At 39.2% G+C, this 17,272-nt stretch overlaps 1 protein-coding gene across 1 annotated transcript; it reads right to left on the reverse strand.

The window, feature by feature from the left end:
* Positions 1-13,587: 13,587 nt before the first annotated feature.
* Positions 13,588-15,831, reverse strand: LOC139197648 (uncharacterized). The gene is made up of 4 exons (XM_070825584.1): positions 15,769-15,831; positions 15,351-15,539; positions 14,535-15,248; positions 13,588-14,208 (listed from the first exon to the last, which is right to left on the reverse strand). Exons 1-4 carry the CDS (start codon positions 15,829-15,831, stop codon positions 13,588-13,590), a joined length of 1,587 nt encoding a protein of 528 aa, XP_070681685.1.
* Positions 15,832-17,272: the final 1,441 nt, after the last annotated feature.

Raw genomic sequence — 17,272 nt, forward strand, 5'->3', positions numbered from 1 at the left:
ACAATCACATTACTAGGGTATGGATACTTAATGTCAAACCCCTAATGTGATTATATCAAGTTATATGATTCTATTGAGTCGTATAGGAACACTTTCCATCATTACGCTCGATCTTCAGCCGAAGATTCCCGAATCATATCTAAGAGTATTCATCCTCTCATAATGAGGATTAGATATCCCTTGTTGATCATTCACATGCCTCTGAGAATAAATCACTGACCCCAACAATGCATAGAACACATCCAAGATGAGATGTGGTCATGTCTCATTATCAAATGATCAGCAACGTATCCCCAAGACAACTATGATGTCTCAGGTCAAAGGATTACTTACATTATTCCAACTAGTAGAGTTACTTGCTTGACATGTGAGTAGACCTCCTTGCAAGTATTCTCATTTGATTGTGTTCAGTGAACTCATTCCCTTAATGAACACCTACATACTTATCTTAGTGTCACTACATGAATGGCATGAGACTTTCCATCCTTCCATTTTAAGGGGACATAGTATGTATTGGTCTATATATTGTTAGTATCCCTCTGAAAATCCTATGACCAGGAACCTTTTGGACATTACGGTTATGTGAAAAAGGTTTATGCAGTCTAACATCATTAGATTACTTCTTCCATTGATCCATTGTCCATGGATTCACTATTTAGGACTTATATCGTTTATTGAGATAGTCTTAATGAGTGACTTTGCCTTTTGCTGTATTAGAGTCATCTATATATACAGACATTGTCCTGAAAGGTTTCTTCCAAAGATTGACTTTCAGAGCATGTCTCCAACACCACCATCTGAGATTTCCTGCCCGAACATAGTTTTGGCACGCTCGGTGGGATAAAAATCTTGTATGCCAAGAAGATAAAGGAAAGAACAAGCCTTCAGGTGGGAAGCAAAGCAAAAAACACCCCAGTATACACCAAGATCTAGCATGGCAGATCTCCCCCGAAAACTTGCAATGACCTATCTTGATAGAAAGCCTGACTCTTTCTGAGAAATCGAAAGGGAAGGTCATAAATGAAGATCTGCATGCTATTATGATGGCTGTCTTGAGAAGCATGGAGTGAAGCTCTCAAAACATGGACAAAAATTCTCGGGAAACAAGAGAAGACATAAGCAGACTCTATTCCTTAACAGGAAATCTGCAAAGAAAGCTAAATCTAAAGTACTCTACCCCAGAAAATGATCATGTTAGAGAGATGACGAGCAAGGCTAGCCCTGTGGAGAAGGCAGTCATTCCTTGGTTTCCCACGTTTGAGGAAAAGAGTAGTGAGGGGAAAACAAGGAAGAATCCAGAGCTAGTTAGCCGTTGTTGAAAAATGAGCCAGAGTTGCCCAACCCCTTGTTATTTTCATTGGATAGTAGAGGCAATGCGGGCCAAAAATAAAGCGGTTATTGAAAAAACCACAGGCTGATATGATGGTTGATACTAATCCTTTCCTACAAGCCCCAGTAAACATGATGAACCTAACATGGGCAGAAAAAAGAAAAGGAAAAGCCATGTGGGAAGTGAAGGTAGAAAAGAGGACAAGCGATAGACCAACCGAGGGAGCTGTCAAGCTGCCTGAGAAACCGAAAGCCGCTATAATAAAAGGAGTAGTGATATGTAGCAGATCTCACTGTAAGTGTGAGTTAGAGGTACCAACAACAGGAGCCATCCTTGATCGGGAGCTGATCAAAAGAAGGGAAAAGGAAGAGCATGAAAACCACATGAGTATCATGCGGACAGCCGAAAAAGAAACCTCTCGAAACGTCTTCCAGAGGTTAGGAGGAGACTCTCAGCCTAAAAACATGTCAGAAGTGTTTAGGAACTATGAAGCTTCAGAAGAAGTGGAAAACAAGGAGGCCAAGATGCCAAGGTAGATGGATTTAAGGCCATCCCAACTGAGTTATGCCGGCGGAGATGTCAGGATGAAAGGAAGGACAATGAACCCGATCACAAAGAAGAACATTGCCCGACTCAAGCAAAGATGGTACATAGTCGAAAATGACGGGAAGCCTGTCAAGGAGATAAGACCCTCCATGATCAGGAGAGTCCAAAGGCAACATAAGGCTCATATGAACTCATTGAAAGTTCCCGCTTCTTTAGAAACCTAGGAGAATGTAAAGTTTGAGAACGCTCTTCATGAGGGAAGAAATCAACCCCATTGGAGGAGTAAGAAAGAGGTAAAGAAGGCAAACAGCAAAAATGAAGGGGAATGAGACCATGTGCAGCCAAACCTCCATCCTGGGAAATACAGAATCTTGAGGAGAGCTCAAGAAGATATGATAATGATGCCTACCCCAAGATGGAGCCCAAAACCAATCTACTTTGGAACTGTCTCGCCAAAGAGGGGGTTGCCCACACCATTGTTAGTAGATACTACCTATGAGGTTCCAAAGTGGATGCCAGACTTCGGTATCACCAGGGAAGAAGATCTACATAAACTAATGTTGCCTAAGAAGCACAGGCGTGGATAGATGAGTTTATGAACAACATTGGAGGCAAGGGGAAAGATTTACCTGGACTTAGCAACTTCCACATAAACATTACATATGTTTTATCAGCCATGTTTCATGTCGAGCATGATCAACCTCCCATAATGGAAGGTGATCACTTGGCAATGGAACCCATGATGGCACATGTTAAAGTCGAAGAAGCAGGAGAAGGAGAACCTAGCCAAACAGGCTTGCCCGAGCAATCAGGGAAAAAGCCTAAGAGAATATACTTAGACAAAATGGTCTTTGTTCGCCCAAGTTTAAACTTGGCCAACCATCTCAAACCCATATATGTAACGACACACCTGGAGGGAGTACTCTTCACAAGGGTCTTGATAGATGGAGGGGCCATGGTCAATGTGATGCCATACAAACAAATAAAGAAAATGTGCAGAAGTGATGATGATTTTATCCCTACACATCTTACAGTTTCTAGTTTCTCGGGAGCTATCACCAGGACTCATGGGTTACTACCATTAGAGGTTGATTTGGGATCAAAACAAATCATGCTGGCCTTCTTTGTCGTGGACAGTGCTTCCACTTATGGGGCTTTACTGGGCAGAGATTGGATTCATCAGAGTCTCTTTGTGGCATCTACCTTACACCAACAAGTAGCTGTCTACCATGAAGAAGAGAAAACATGACCTGGGTTCTAGAAAATAGTGAAGGCCGAGTCATGGCCATTCCTACCTACAACCAACATCGCAGAAGCCAACTTCTACAATCCCAGTACTGGGATTCTTCAATGTTCAGAAGCTGGTAAGAACGGCTGCCCAACTAAGGTGATGGCCCAAAAGCTTTTGGAGCAAAGGTTCTCTTTTACCAGAGAAGAATAGGATCATCCCTATATCATCCCAACTCCCCAACACCATTAAATGTCAAAGTAGAAAAGGAATGACCAAGTAGTTACAATCAGGTCCTTAATAAAAAGACTGTTGGTTTATGGGAGAAAGAAAATAAGAGAGGGAGAACTCAGCCAGGGAAGAAGAAGAGTGGAGCGGAGAAACTTTAAATAGCCAAAGGAATAAGGAAGAATCTTTTATAGAAGAGTTAGAAGCAGCCATCTAAATGGTTGAGTGTGTATATGACTTGGATGGGCCATAGGACTTGCCCGACAATCCAAAACTGGTCAAATTTTTGTGTGCAGAGCCAGGTAAACCAGCCACAAAAGTGCAAGACCCATTGGAAACCATTGATTTGGGGACTAAGAAGGATCCAAGACCTATACAGATCAGTGGTTTGTTCGAAATCGAGGATCGGGCAAGGATTGTTGACCTTCTACATTAATTTAAAGATTGTTTTGCTTGGCATTACACCGAGATGCCAGGTTTAGATCCAACCTTGGTAGAACACATGATGCCTATTAAGGAGGGGTTTCAACTTGTCAAGCAAGCACCATGGAGGATGTCAAAAGAAATTGAAGAAAAGATTAAATAGGAGATTGAAAGGCTGGTGAAGGCCGGATTTATTAGGCCTGCCAAATATGTTGAGTAGTTGGCCAACATTGTACCTGTCTTAAAACTATAACTAAAGTAGTTAGATGTTGTGTTGATTATAGAAACATTAATAGAGCCCCGCCTAAAGACGAATACCCCATGCCCATGGCGGACCTATCTATAGATGTTGTTGCTAAACACAACGTTTTATCTTTTATGGATGGGAATGCTGGATACAATCAAATAAAAAATGGCTAAAGAAGATATACATAAAATAGCTTTTAGGTGCCCGGGCCATGTTGGAGCGTATGAGTATTTGGTAATGCCATTCGGGCTCAAAAATGCCAATGTAACTTATCAAAGAGTAATGAACGCCATTTTTCATGATCTAATAGGCCGTAGCATGGAAGTATATATTGATGACATCATGGTAAAATCTAAAACTGAAGAGCAGCATTTGGTGGACCTCAGATAAGCCTTGACAAGAATGAGGATCCTTAAGCTAAAAATGAATCCAAATAAGTGTGCTTTTGGAGTAAGATCGAGCAACTTTTTGGGATTCCTCGTTCATCAAAGAGGAGTGGAGGTCGAAAAAAAAAGCTCGGGCAATAATGGAGTCACCTCCTCCCACCAACAAAGTATAACTTCAAATCCTGCTTGGAAAAATCAACTTCTTGAGGAGATTCATTGCTAATTTAGCGGGCAAGATTCAACTGATAACTCCTATGCTGAGACTGAAAGACAAAGAAGAGTTTGAATGGGGCCCGCCACACCAAGAAGCTTTCGACAGCATTAAGACTTACTTAGCCTCTCCACCAGTGCTCATGCCACCTCAGAAGGGAAAGCCGTTGAAGCTTTATATCTCTGCCTTGGAGAGGTTAATTGGGAGCTTGCTGGCCCAAAACAATGAAGGTGGGAAGGAACAAGCCATATACTACCTCAGTAAGGATATACTACCTCAGTAGAATCCTTATTGAGGTAGAAACAAGATATACTTCGGTTGAGAAATTATATTTGGCTTTGTACTTTACTGCCTGCAAGCTAAGGCATTACATGTTGCCTTGCCACATCCACATCATTGCCAAGACCGACGTAATCAAGTATATGCTGTCAAAACCAATGCTAACTAGGAGGATCAAAAAATGGATTCTAGTACTATCAGAATTCGGCTTTCAATATGTCCCTCAAAGAGCAATCAAGGGGCAAGCAATTGTAGACTTATTGGCAGAACACCAAGAGTCTCAAGAGGAGACTGTCAACATCTTTGGAACTCTGAAGGTAGCTAACCTTTACATCCTACCAAGTAAAGCCCTCTCGGGCAGGGAAGAATGGATTCAACAGGAGGTAAAGAGGATATCCAGCCTTTAGATTACTCTATGGAGGTTGTATTTTGATGGATCTTGTACCCAAAAAGTTACTGGAGCTGGAATTGTCATCATTTATCATAGAGGTACTCATCATTGCTACTCTTTCCTCCTAGATTATGAAGAAACTACCAAGAATCGGGCAGAATATAAGGCCTTAATAATTAGCCTGGAGATCTTGATAGAGTTAGGGGCAACTGAAGTAGAAGTTTTCAAAGATTCAGAGTTGGTGATTAATCAGTTGAATAGAGAATACAAATGCAGACACATCACCATGGCCGGTTATTACTTAGCGGCCACTCAATTGTTAAGCTATTGGGGCACAGAAATATCAGCCAGCTACATCCCTAGATAAGCAAATGCGATTGCCAACGAGATGGCATAATTGGCCTCTAGGGCATAGATCCAAGAGAGGAAGTTTGAAGGAGATATAGAAATCCAAAGAAGAAATCTTTTTTCCATCTTGGAAAGGGAATTCAGCCTATATGTAATGATTGAAAAGGTGGGGACTGAAGATTGGAGAACACCTGTTCTTCAATATCTAAAAGATCCATCCTTCCCCACAAGTAAGAAGAATAAGCAGCAGGTAACTAACTACGTTTTGTGGGGAGATAATTTATTAAGGAAAACTCTATATTGGCTAATGTTAAAATGCTTGGGCCAATAAGAATCAATGAGGGTAATGGTTGAAGTACATGAAGGGATCTGTGAAGCACATCAGTCGAGAACCAAGATGAGATGGCTACTCAGGAGATACGGTTATTTCTGGCCCGAGATGAAAAAGATTGCAAAGCATATGCCCGAGGGTGTGAAGAATGCCAAAGACATGGACCACTCCAACATGTGCCCTGAATACCTTTAAACCCCGTGGTCAAGCCTTGGCCCTTCCGGGGGTGAGCAATGAACTTCATCGGGCAAATTCATCCAGCCTCTAGTAAGGGACACACGTTCATAATTGTGGCTACGGATTACTTCACCAAGTGGGTAAAAGCTTAAGCTGTCAAGACTATTACTTCAGCTGCAGTCACGAAATTCATTGAAACCAAGATCTTGCATAGATTTGGGGTGCCCGAGACAATTGTCACAGACCGCGGGCCATCTTTTATTTCAAAAGAAGTGGAAGAGTTTGCCAGCAAGTTCAAAATAAAGATGGTTCAGTTTAGCCCTTACTACCCCATTCAAACGGTCAAGCAGAAGCCAGCAACAAAATCTTGGTAAACATTATCAAAAGAATGGTGGCCGAGAATCCGGAGAAATGGCATGAGAGGTTGGGGGAAACTTTGTGGGCATATAGAACTTCCAAAAGGGCGGCAATTGAGACTACTCATTTTGCTTTAACTTTCGGGCAAGATGTTGTACTCCCTATGGAGATTAATGTGAGTTCGGTCAGAATTCAAAATCAATTCGAACTACACTGTGAAAAGTACATTCAGGCTATATGTCAAGAAGTTGAAGACCTTGATTTAGCCCGAATTGAGGCTCTAGACAAAATCCAAGAGGGGAAGAAAGCTGTTGCCCGAGCATACAACAAGAAAGTAAAATTACAAACCTTCACAGAAGGGGAGTTAGTGTGGAAAACAATTCTGCCTTTAGGAGCTCAGGTTAGAGGCTTTGAGAAATTGAGCCCGACTTGGGAAGGTCATTTCGTTATCAAGTGAATTTTGGATAACGGAGGGTTCTACTTAGCAAATTTGGAAGGAAGGTTGCAGAAAAACTCTATCAATGCCAAGTTTTTTAAGAAGTATCACCCAACTTTGTGGGATGTCAAGGATTGTTACATTAAGGAAATTTAGACATTATGAATGATCTGAAGACAGCTTATATGTTCACCACGGTTAAAAATCAGGAAAAATGCAAGTTGGAGGAAAATTAAAGAGGCCATTTTCATTTCATTAAATGTTGAAGTTACACAGATTTAGCTCAATAGTTTTACATCCTTAACTAGGGCAGCTATCCTAGAATGGTGGGTCTACCTTTCGCCCAACTCTTCCTAAACATTGCTACTATTGGCTAAATATGTTTTGCACGTATCCAACTTCCTTTTGTTGTCTTGGCATCTTCAAATCTTCTGAGCCTTCGCCTATAAGCTTGACTGAAGTTCATTGATTGGTGATGTCATGCCGATTGATCCCGAAGCATACACCTATGATGATGAAGTCATCAAGAAAGTAGAAGTTATAGGGAAGTCTGTGCTCGTGAATATCAGGAATCTATCGGTGCGATAGAGATTACTCGACTAGCCTGCAAGGTTATAGAAGTCCTATGCGAACCGAGAGCAGAGCACTTAGCTGAAGATATTAAAAGAACTAATTGATCCTTATGCATGTTGTTTCCAACAATAATTGAAACTAGAGAAGTCCATACAGGTCCCAAGGGATGCACTTCCCCATTTCTGAAGAAGAGTCTGGAGTAAAGGCCTACCCAAGGACAATGAAGGCCATTGAGAAGGCGAGGAATGGTGGAAATACCTTCACTAGTCCCTTCACAAATCTCAAAGGAAAATTGGATTCATGAAGCTTTGGGTACCCTTCGATATTTTTGAAAGAAGATAGGGAGAAAAGTTGGAATTAGGAGGAACTGAAGATGAAGAAAAGAGTCTGAAACGTCTAAAGGTTCTAAGGGATTTCTGGAAAATTCATGGGGACTCAGACAAAACTCAAATTGGTTAAACTATTTGGCCAAAAGATGGGATTGAGCGAAGTTTTATAGCGAGGGATCAAGCGACGGTTGAAATTAAAGATTGTGGGTTAGTGTAAAGGTCGCAGACAAACACCGGTTGCTTTTGAGCAGTGCAAGTTCTGAGAAAATGCGTGCGATGGTAGTTAATGAAAGACGAGTGTTCAATCATTATTAGTGCCTCGGTTTGCAGGCTTAACAACGATTGAAGGGGGCACTATTTGGGTTAATATTTGAACTTTTGGCCTAAAGAAATAAAGGTAGGCCCAAAAGGACTAAAATGGGGAGATTCACCCGAGGCCCAGCACCCAACCCAGACCAACTCTCTCAAACATAAAATGGCAGCTTCCCAATAATGCATAAGGTGTGTGCCTATAATCTAAATATGACAAGTGATAAGACCAATCACCTATCAGCCAAAAACACTTTACAGTGGCAATACAAGTAAAAAGCTGGTGAGTCACTACCCTCCGATTACTTTTGGGAAAGAACAGAACTCCAAATAATCAGGCTGATTCATCTATAAAATGAGGAAGAGGGCCCAGAGAAGAGGACACTCAATCAAACAAACAAACCAACATACAACTTGTTTCTCAGTCAAGCAAATACCCAGAAAGCTGCACTTCTAGTTTCTGCATCCCTTTTTAGCCTTAGATTTCCCTTAGAAAAACAGCTTTTGTCTATATAAAAGCTCTGCTACCCTTCTCTAAATGTTGTAGTATCGATTCTCTCATGTAAACTTGTTTACATCCATTCCCCTTTAGCTCATAAACCTTTGTAACTGGAAAAAGAAGAAGCTGCACAAGATTCAACCTTGCCAAATAAGGTTAAATCTTGTCTGACTCTCTTTGTATTGTCTTTCAATTAATAGATCTGGTGTTATAATGTATCCCTCAGTATATATTCAAGCTATTTCCAGTCTTTTAATGATTCAGAGTTCCATCAGCTCTCAAATCTAGTTCATTTAGTGGTTTTATTGTCATAAGAGGATCAAAAGTGCACTAAAACTGATGATTTAATTAGATCTGGACATCCACCCTTTAAGCATACAAGATATATAAAATTTCTTGATCTCAAGGCATAGAAAAGAACTTAATGTAGACTTAACCCATCTACGACAATCCTTTGATAAACAAGAAGTCAGAATAACTTAGGGCGCAAGTAATCGGCTTAAATACACTTGTTCTACATCTGCCATACAGAGATGGCAATGGTATGCCTCTGCAGTCAGTTAGTTTTGATTGTGAGCCTCAAGGCCTACACCTAAGGCCCCCATAAAGGCACCTTTCAGAACTAACTGTTTCCTGCTTTTGCAACCTCTTAATAGGTAGGAGCTCGACAACCAACGAAAGTGCCAACTCCTCGGGAAGCTGTGTGCTCAAGCCAGGAACACCCACCATTCAAGATTTCCTGCCCGAACATAATGTGCGGCCTCAATACTAGCCCAATGATGTGAAGTTTTTATCCGTATGGCTTAGAAGCCAAAGAGGGGCATCAATCTCATCTGGTAGATCATATCATATTTGATGAATCTGAAAACGTGACTGTTGGAGCTAGCAAGAGACTCATAATGCTTTCCTACCCAAAGCTTTCGAATACCATTTGTTCCATTGTTCTGTGGAAATCTGCTAATAATTGGTTAAATAAATCTATGATTTAACTGCACCATTACAGGAAAAAAAATGTATATAGAACAAGTAAATAATAATTCAACGTTTAAGAGTTATCTTGCCATACTTGTGTAGTCAGACAAATAGTATGTAGATCGGCTCTTAATAAATTTGAATCAAACAGTTAATTAGGAGCCGTTTGGTAACCATTTTGTTTTCACATTTTTTGAAAACTAAAATCTTGTTTGGTAACTACTTTCAGTTTTAGTTTTCAAACTATTTTCTTGAGTTTTCAAAACTAAAAGTAGTTACCAAGCAAAATTTCAGTTTTCAGATTTCAGTTTTTAAAAAAAAAAAGAAAATATTTTATCAATAACAGCCAGAATTTAACACCTAACTTCATAAATGTCAGTTTTTTATAATATCTTTTAAAAATAACAGAAAATCCACTTAAATAGACTTAAATACCCTTCTTTGGTATTAAAACAACCAAAAGCTTAAATGCCCTGCTTTGAAAAGCAAGAGATAGCTTGGTATGGGAAGTTTTAGTGCAGATGCTATGGCTTTAATTCACATCACTTTCAATTAGATTCATGATTTCCAGGAAGCCAATGAAGAACCAGTAGAGTGAGCAAAACCAAACAATCACGGTGGTTGCCTCCTAATGAAGGGTTTGTGAAACTAAATGTGGATGGAGCCATAAGGATAACGGATGGGAAAGGAGGTGCAATAATGATCATCATTGGTTCCAATAATGAAGATCATACAACACACCTGATGCACTTTTCCACTTCAGCCATCCAGCTTATATACCATGATATAAATCTCCTTTGGATTCTCCATTCTTTTGCAAGATAGATCAAAGATAGCGAAAGAGTTCATCTTTGGTACTTCATGATCCAATCATCATTCCTACCTCGTTTGGACGCCTATTCCACTAAACTTAAAACTCCATATACTATGCATTTGACCTACTTAGACAAAGACCTTTAGACTCCTAGCCAAAAGTTAAGCTCCAATGTACTTCCTCATGCATTTCATCTATCAGCATTATATCATTTGTGAAAAGCATACACCAAGGGATATCATTTTGAATTTGTCTCGTTAACTCGTCCATTACCAATATAAAAAGGTAAAGACTTAAAGCTGAGCCTTGGTGTAACCTTATGGTTATAGGAAAATTTTCAGTTTGTCCTTTATGAGTTCTTACTGCAATTCTTGCTCCATCATATATATCCTTTATTGCTTGGATATATGCTACTCGTACTCATTTCTTGCCAAACTTCTTCACTAAGTTCTTGGCATACTTTGTTTGAAAGATGAAGATGCCATCCTTTTCTTGTTTTACTTGAAGTACAAGGAAGTAGTTTAATTCACCAACCAAGCTCATCTCAAATTCATTCGTCATCATATTGATAAATTGTTTCACAAGAGAATCAGAAGTAGACCCAACAACTATGTCATCCACATACACTTGAGCAATCACAACATGAGATTGAACCTTTTTAACAAACAAGGTTTTATCAACAAAGGCACGAGTACAACCATAAGCAAGAAGATAAGAAGACAACCTGTCATACCAAGCACTTGGGGCTTGTTTAAGACCGTAGAGAGCTTTCGTTAGTTTGAACACCCCATCTGGCTTGTGAGGATCCTTAAAACCCTTAGGTTGTTCCATGTAGACTTCTTCATTAAGATATCCATTACGGAATGCGGTTTTGACATCCATTTGAAAAATCTTGAACTTTAAATGTCATGCAATTGCACAAAGAAGTCTAACTAATTCAAGAGAGTAACAGGAGCGAAGGTTTCATCAAAATCAACACCTTCAAGTTGAGAGTATCCTTGAGCAATAAGCCTGGCCTTATTTCTGACCACATTTCCTGACTCACCAGACATGTTCTTGTAAATCCATTTTGTGCCAATAACATTAGTGTTCGATGGACGATCAACAAGGGACCAGACTTCATTCCTCTCAAACTGATTTAGCTCTTCCTACATGGCTAAGACCTATTCTTCATCAGTTAGAGCATCTTTGATATTCTTGGGCTCAATTTGGGAGACATAGCAAACATTTGCAACTTCATTAGTTATTTGTCTTCGAGTTCTAACATTTTTGTCAATCGAACCCACAATTTCCTCATCACGATGATCTCTAGCCCACTTCAGTTTATCCTTGAATAGGACATGAGAATCTTTGATTGGTGCTTGATTCACTTTCGTTGTCATTTTCTGACACCATACTTGACTCACCAGAAGCATCACCGTTATCCTTAGAAGAGCAAAATAACACAACATCATTTTCAATTGCCAAATAGGGAGGAACATCAGTGTCATCAATCTTGACATTTATGGACTCCATGATGGTCTTTGTCCTTAAATTGTAAAAGCCTAACTTGTGTTGGAGTACCCCAAGAATATTCATTCATCATTCTTAGTATCAAACTTTGCAAGATGTTCTCGATCACGTAGAATGTAGCACCCATTCCCAAAGACTTTGAAATACTTTACCATTGGCTTGTTACCCTGCCAGAGTTCATAAGGTGTTAAATGAGTGCCAGGTTTGAGAAACACTCGATTTGAGATGTAGCAAGCGGTGTTCATGGCTTCAACCCAAAATACTTTGCCAAGTTTTTGCTCTTAAGTAGCACCCTAGTCATCTCTATCAAAACACGATTTTTTTTCTTTCCACTACACCATTTTGTTGAGGGATGATTGGAGCAGAAAACTCATGCTTGATGCCGTTGGTTGAACAGAAATCATCAAAGCGAGCATTCTCAAATTCGGTTCCATGATCAATTCTAATTCTGACTAGAGCAAGATGGCTAGACAGAGATTCATTCAACATTACTTTGTACATAGTGAGGAACTATTGAAAGGTATTAGATTTTTCCCTTAAAAAGCATACCCAAGTAAATCTAGAGTAGTCATCCATAATTACCAAGATGTTATTCTTACCACCAAGAGATAAAGTCTAAATTGGTCCAACAAGATCCATATGAACTAATTGAAGAGGCTTAGTTGTTCCAATGTCAGTCACTTTCTTGTGTGCCACCCTAGATTGTTTTCCCAATTGACATTGTAAACACGAAAATTTTGTAACGAATGAAACGAGAACACGTGTACAAAGTAGATTTGTATTGATGAATTTATAGGGTTACAATCTCTATATATAATTTTCCCTCTGATTCAGTCTTTAAATTTGATGTAGATGGTTGATTGTTAATCCAAGAGTCGCGATGACTTGATCTCGGACGAATGATTGAATGATTTGCTTCAAGCTTTGAGCTTGAAACAATGTGTGGATAGTTTTCACCTCAAGGTTTGTGTATGACCTACGACAAAGGTGATGTTGATGCGGGGTTTTGTTGATTCAAGGGTCTTGACAACTTGATCTTGAATTGAACATCGTTACAAGTTTTGAGCTTGCAACAAAGTTTTGAAGGAATCGGCAATGCTTGTTCATTCTTCAAGGGAATGCTTCGTCTTTGGTTGAAAGAAAGCTTCAGCTTTGGTTGTGCGTTCTTTGAAAAGGGCTTTGGTAGCATATTAGTCTTCAAAGATTTGGTGCAGAGGTTCCTCTGGGTGTAGAATTGCCGACCCTTATTTGTGTTTGGGACCTTGTATTTATAGACTTCCAAAGCCATGTCTTCGGATGGATTTGACTTTGATTTGTGTCTTGATTCATCCATGGGAGAATTTAGGCATTTTTGTGTCTTAAGTTCAGCCACTTTCCCTTGCTTGCCCGAATTATAGGGCTTTCTTGCCTATTTTGTGAGCAATCTTCAATTCTTGCTTGTTTTATGAAGATGCTTTAACTTTCTTTTCAGTTTTGGGAGCAATTTGGGCCCCTTGCCAATTTTAAGGAGATTTATTCCCATTTGCTACATTTTAGAATGCTTTTGAGCTTCCTTTGCTTGATTTGTGCTACATGTCATTTATGACTTGTCCATTTGTGATGGGTCCTATGCCACGTGGAGATGTGTGATGCATCATTTGTATGCAATGAAATTTACATATCTACATACATGATCCACAAACATAGGAGTCAGAAACAAAAATAGATGGAAGGCCCTTCACAACCTCATGTTTGGACAACTTCTTAAGGTACTTGAAGTTTACATGCCCAAGTCTCTTATGCCACAATATACTAGTTTCATCAATAGCTTTGTGGCACTTGGAGTATTCAGCAACTTTAGAGACATCAAGAATGTAGCAATTGTCTCCAGATCTCGGGAGTACATGCAAGTTCTTTCCATGTTCATCCACAGTCCAACACCCTCTTTTTGAGAAGCACACTTCATCAACCACATCATCACACAATTGGCTAATGCTAATGAGATTTGACTTCAACCCATCAACATAGCTAACATTTTCAAGCTTAGGTAATCCAGGGATTTTGATATCACATTTCCTTGTGATCTGAGACTTGTATCCACCACCAAACACAACACCACCGCAAATAAAAGGAGTAAGAGATGAGAAAGCCTCCTTGTCTCTAGTCATGTGACAAGTGCACCCACTATCAAGATTCCATACATTTGGCTTGGTAATAGATAGAGCATTTAGAACAACAAGACACATGTTCAAGGCCTTCTGAACCCACTTTGGACTTTGCTTAATATTTCCAGATGAAGAAGACTGAACAAGCTAAGCAATTCTGTTGACTTCGATGACCAAGCGATCTACCTGACCCTTCAGCAAATTAGTCTTTCCAAAGTACAATTTTCTACATTTTGGACGAATGTGCCCAACTTCACCGCAGTGATGACATGTAGGAACAGATCTTGTCTTTGGACATGGTTTGACTTTCTAAGATATAGCCCTAGATTCTCTCACAAATTTTGTTTTGGTGGGGATAGAAATTGAGCCACTTTCTACATAACCAAGACCACTTTTGTCATCGTATAGTTTTCCGATACTCAGCATCTTGTCAAATTTTCAACCTTAATAATGAGACGAATAACCTTATCATTTGCCTCGTTCAGTTCAAGTAGCTGTTTCCTGTTGACTTCATGATACATCACATTATTTGCCTTCAATGCATGAATTTGATTCATCAAGTTCTCTTGAGATTCTAGTAATTTTTGAACCTGAGCTTCAAGAGTAGTAATAACATCATCCTTTTCAACTTTTTCATTGCAATTAAAAGCCTTCTCATTCAGCTCCTCAACATAGGCCTCAAGATAACCAATTTTTTCATCCAGTTCAATTCTAACTAGACAAAGAGACATGTTTTCTTTCTGTAATACAACAACCTTCTTAGTTAGCTCAATCCTCTCCACTTTTGTAGTACAAGTCTCATCAAAGAGAGAATCATACTTGATGCACAATTCATCATACGACATCTCCTCATTGTCATTCAGAACAGAATCATCATCACTCAGAGACACTTCCTCAATTGGAGCAACAAAAGCAACAATCTTTTCTTCATTGTCTGATAACTCATCAGAATGCACAGAACCTTGATCATTTTTATCACTCCAAGTAACCATCATCGCCTTTTTATTCTTTTGACCAAGGAGTTTGATGTTACCATAATCAGCAGCACGGTGCCCACTTCCCCCACATGTAAAGTAGGGACCAGGTACCTTTAACACACCTTTGTCTCTTTTTCTAGTGAACCTTTTGTGCTTCACTCCAGTAGATTTTTTTTCCCGATTGTTTGATGACTTACCAAACTATTTAGAATCATTTCCTTTGTTTTTTAGAATTCTTCTGAATTGTTTGACAAATAGGGCAAGATCATCTTCTGAGACATGTCTACACTCATCACCAACAACCTCACATTTCTCAACACTTTGAAAGGCCACTTCTTTTATCTTCTTGGAGTCACTTTCATCCATTTCAAGCTCCAAGTCATAGGTAATGAGCTTCCCAACTAATTTTCCAAGCTTGATCTCATTTAGGTCCTGAAACTCTTGAATGACAGCCTTCTTTGCTTGAAATCTCTTGGGCAAGCATCTCAAAATCTTTTGAACAACGGTTGTTTAATCAATAAGCTTCATTAACCCCAAGACATTTATTTGTTAACATTTCAATGTTCTCAAAGAAGACCAAGGAAGTCTCAGACTCGAGCATTCTCAAATCTTCAAATTTCAAAATGGTCATTTAAAGCTTTAAGTTTCTCACTTGTTTATCACCCTAATGAAGAATTTGGAGTTTGTCCCAACCTTAATTGGTAGTTGTGAAATATCAAACATGAGCAAACTGATTAGACAAAATGGCAGAAACAATTGCATTCTTTGCTTTCCTATTAGCCATGGCCGAAGCAATTTCTTCTTGAGTCCATTCACCTTTTGGCTTAATCACAGACTTTCTATTGACTAGCCTCGATGAAGCCTTCCACTTAAGAGAAATATAATCAATAGCTAAAAGATCTTAAGCCTCAATGAATATCTGAAACTTCTCGTTCCAAGCAGCATAATTTGTACCATCAAAGAACGGATGTGTATTGCATGAGCCACTGACACGACACGATCCATGGTGGGATTCCACCTAATACCAGTAAATCTCATATATCACTCTATGTATATCTAGAGCAAAGCTCTAATACCAATTGAAATTGGGACCAAGCAGAATATCCTGTATATAAAAATTATAATATGCTAGACTGACTAGTCAAGCCTGCTAGTCAACTCAAATAGATTTGTTAATCAACAAATCAAAGATTCAATTACCAATTTCAGTTACCAAAAACTATCATAGTCAGCAAGGCATCAGTTTGTTGCAAGTTATTAATGTGTCAAGAGGGCAAGATTGTGAACACATACCGTTTAAATGTTCAACAGATATATGTATCAAGTATGTGTATGTGAGATACGTGACACAATAAAAATAACTTGAACACAAGATATTTTTAGCTGGAAAAACCCACCTCTGGGTTAAAAAACTGGGGACTCTCCACTGAGTCCAATCCACTAGTATAAATAAAGGTTCATAAAAAGACCACACAAGCTCAATTTCTAGATCCCTATCTATGGAGCAACTTTACCTTTATGCAACATTGTCTTACACGAGACGGACTCCTTTGGTCTTCACGAAGTAGCAGCTCCTCCTGAGCTCATCACCTTGTGGCACTGAGATCAAGACGATCAATGATATGATATGATTTTATAATATGCACATGAAATCTGGATTTAAATGACCATTCAGGTTCTCCAGTCAAACAGTTGAAGGAAGAATCTAACTTGAATCAAAAAGCTTGGTCTAAAAACGAATTTAAAGCTTAAAACCAAACGAAGACATAAATGCAAAACCTTAAAACAATGCAACCCTAATATACAATGATTGGGTGTTTAATGCATGAGGAAGGTTTGGTAGTTAGGGTTTCATAATTGAAGAAGATGCAAGCTTAAAGCCTTGAAGACAACTATCTCTCTCTAAAAACTAAGTTCTAAAACCCCTAAGAACAATCTAAAACCCTAGAAGTAAATATACCCAAGAAAATCAAATTTTCCATCAGCTAACTTATCCCAAGGACATTTGTCGGCTACAAAAGAGATCTAGGCAAATCAATGGCAAGAAACTAACTACCATTAGAAAGGTGTCATTTAGCCCATGTGGACTATCTTAATTAGTGTGCCTAAACAGCTGGAAGTCAGCGCGCAAAACTGACTAGACAATCAAACTAGACATAATGCAACACAAAAAGTGATAGGAAATGCACATGCATGAACAAACCTTTTGATGTGAAATAAGCCAC

This window comes from Malus domestica, chromosome 07 (assembly GCF_042453785.1).
Source record: "Malus domestica chromosome 07, GDT2T_hap1".
In the NCBI taxonomy this organism is placed as follows: Eukaryota; Viridiplantae; Streptophyta; class Magnoliopsida; order Rosales; family Rosaceae; genus Malus; species Malus domestica.

Excerpts from the sequence above, each read along its gene's own strand:
- LOC139197648 (XM_070825584.1), bottom strand. The coding sequence starts at position 15,831 with ATGGCTAATAGGAAAGCAAAGAATGCAATTGTTTCTGCCATTTTGTCT. Across the intron at positions 15,540-15,768 it reads TGTCTAATCAGTTTGCTCAT|ATTTTGAGATGCTTGCCCAA; the intron begins GTTTGATATTTC and ends GTTGTTCAAAAG. Across the intron at positions 14,209-14,534 it reads TGAACGAGGCAAATGATAAG|TCTTCTTCATCTGGAAATAT; the intron begins GTTATTCGTCTC and ends TAGCTTGTTCAG.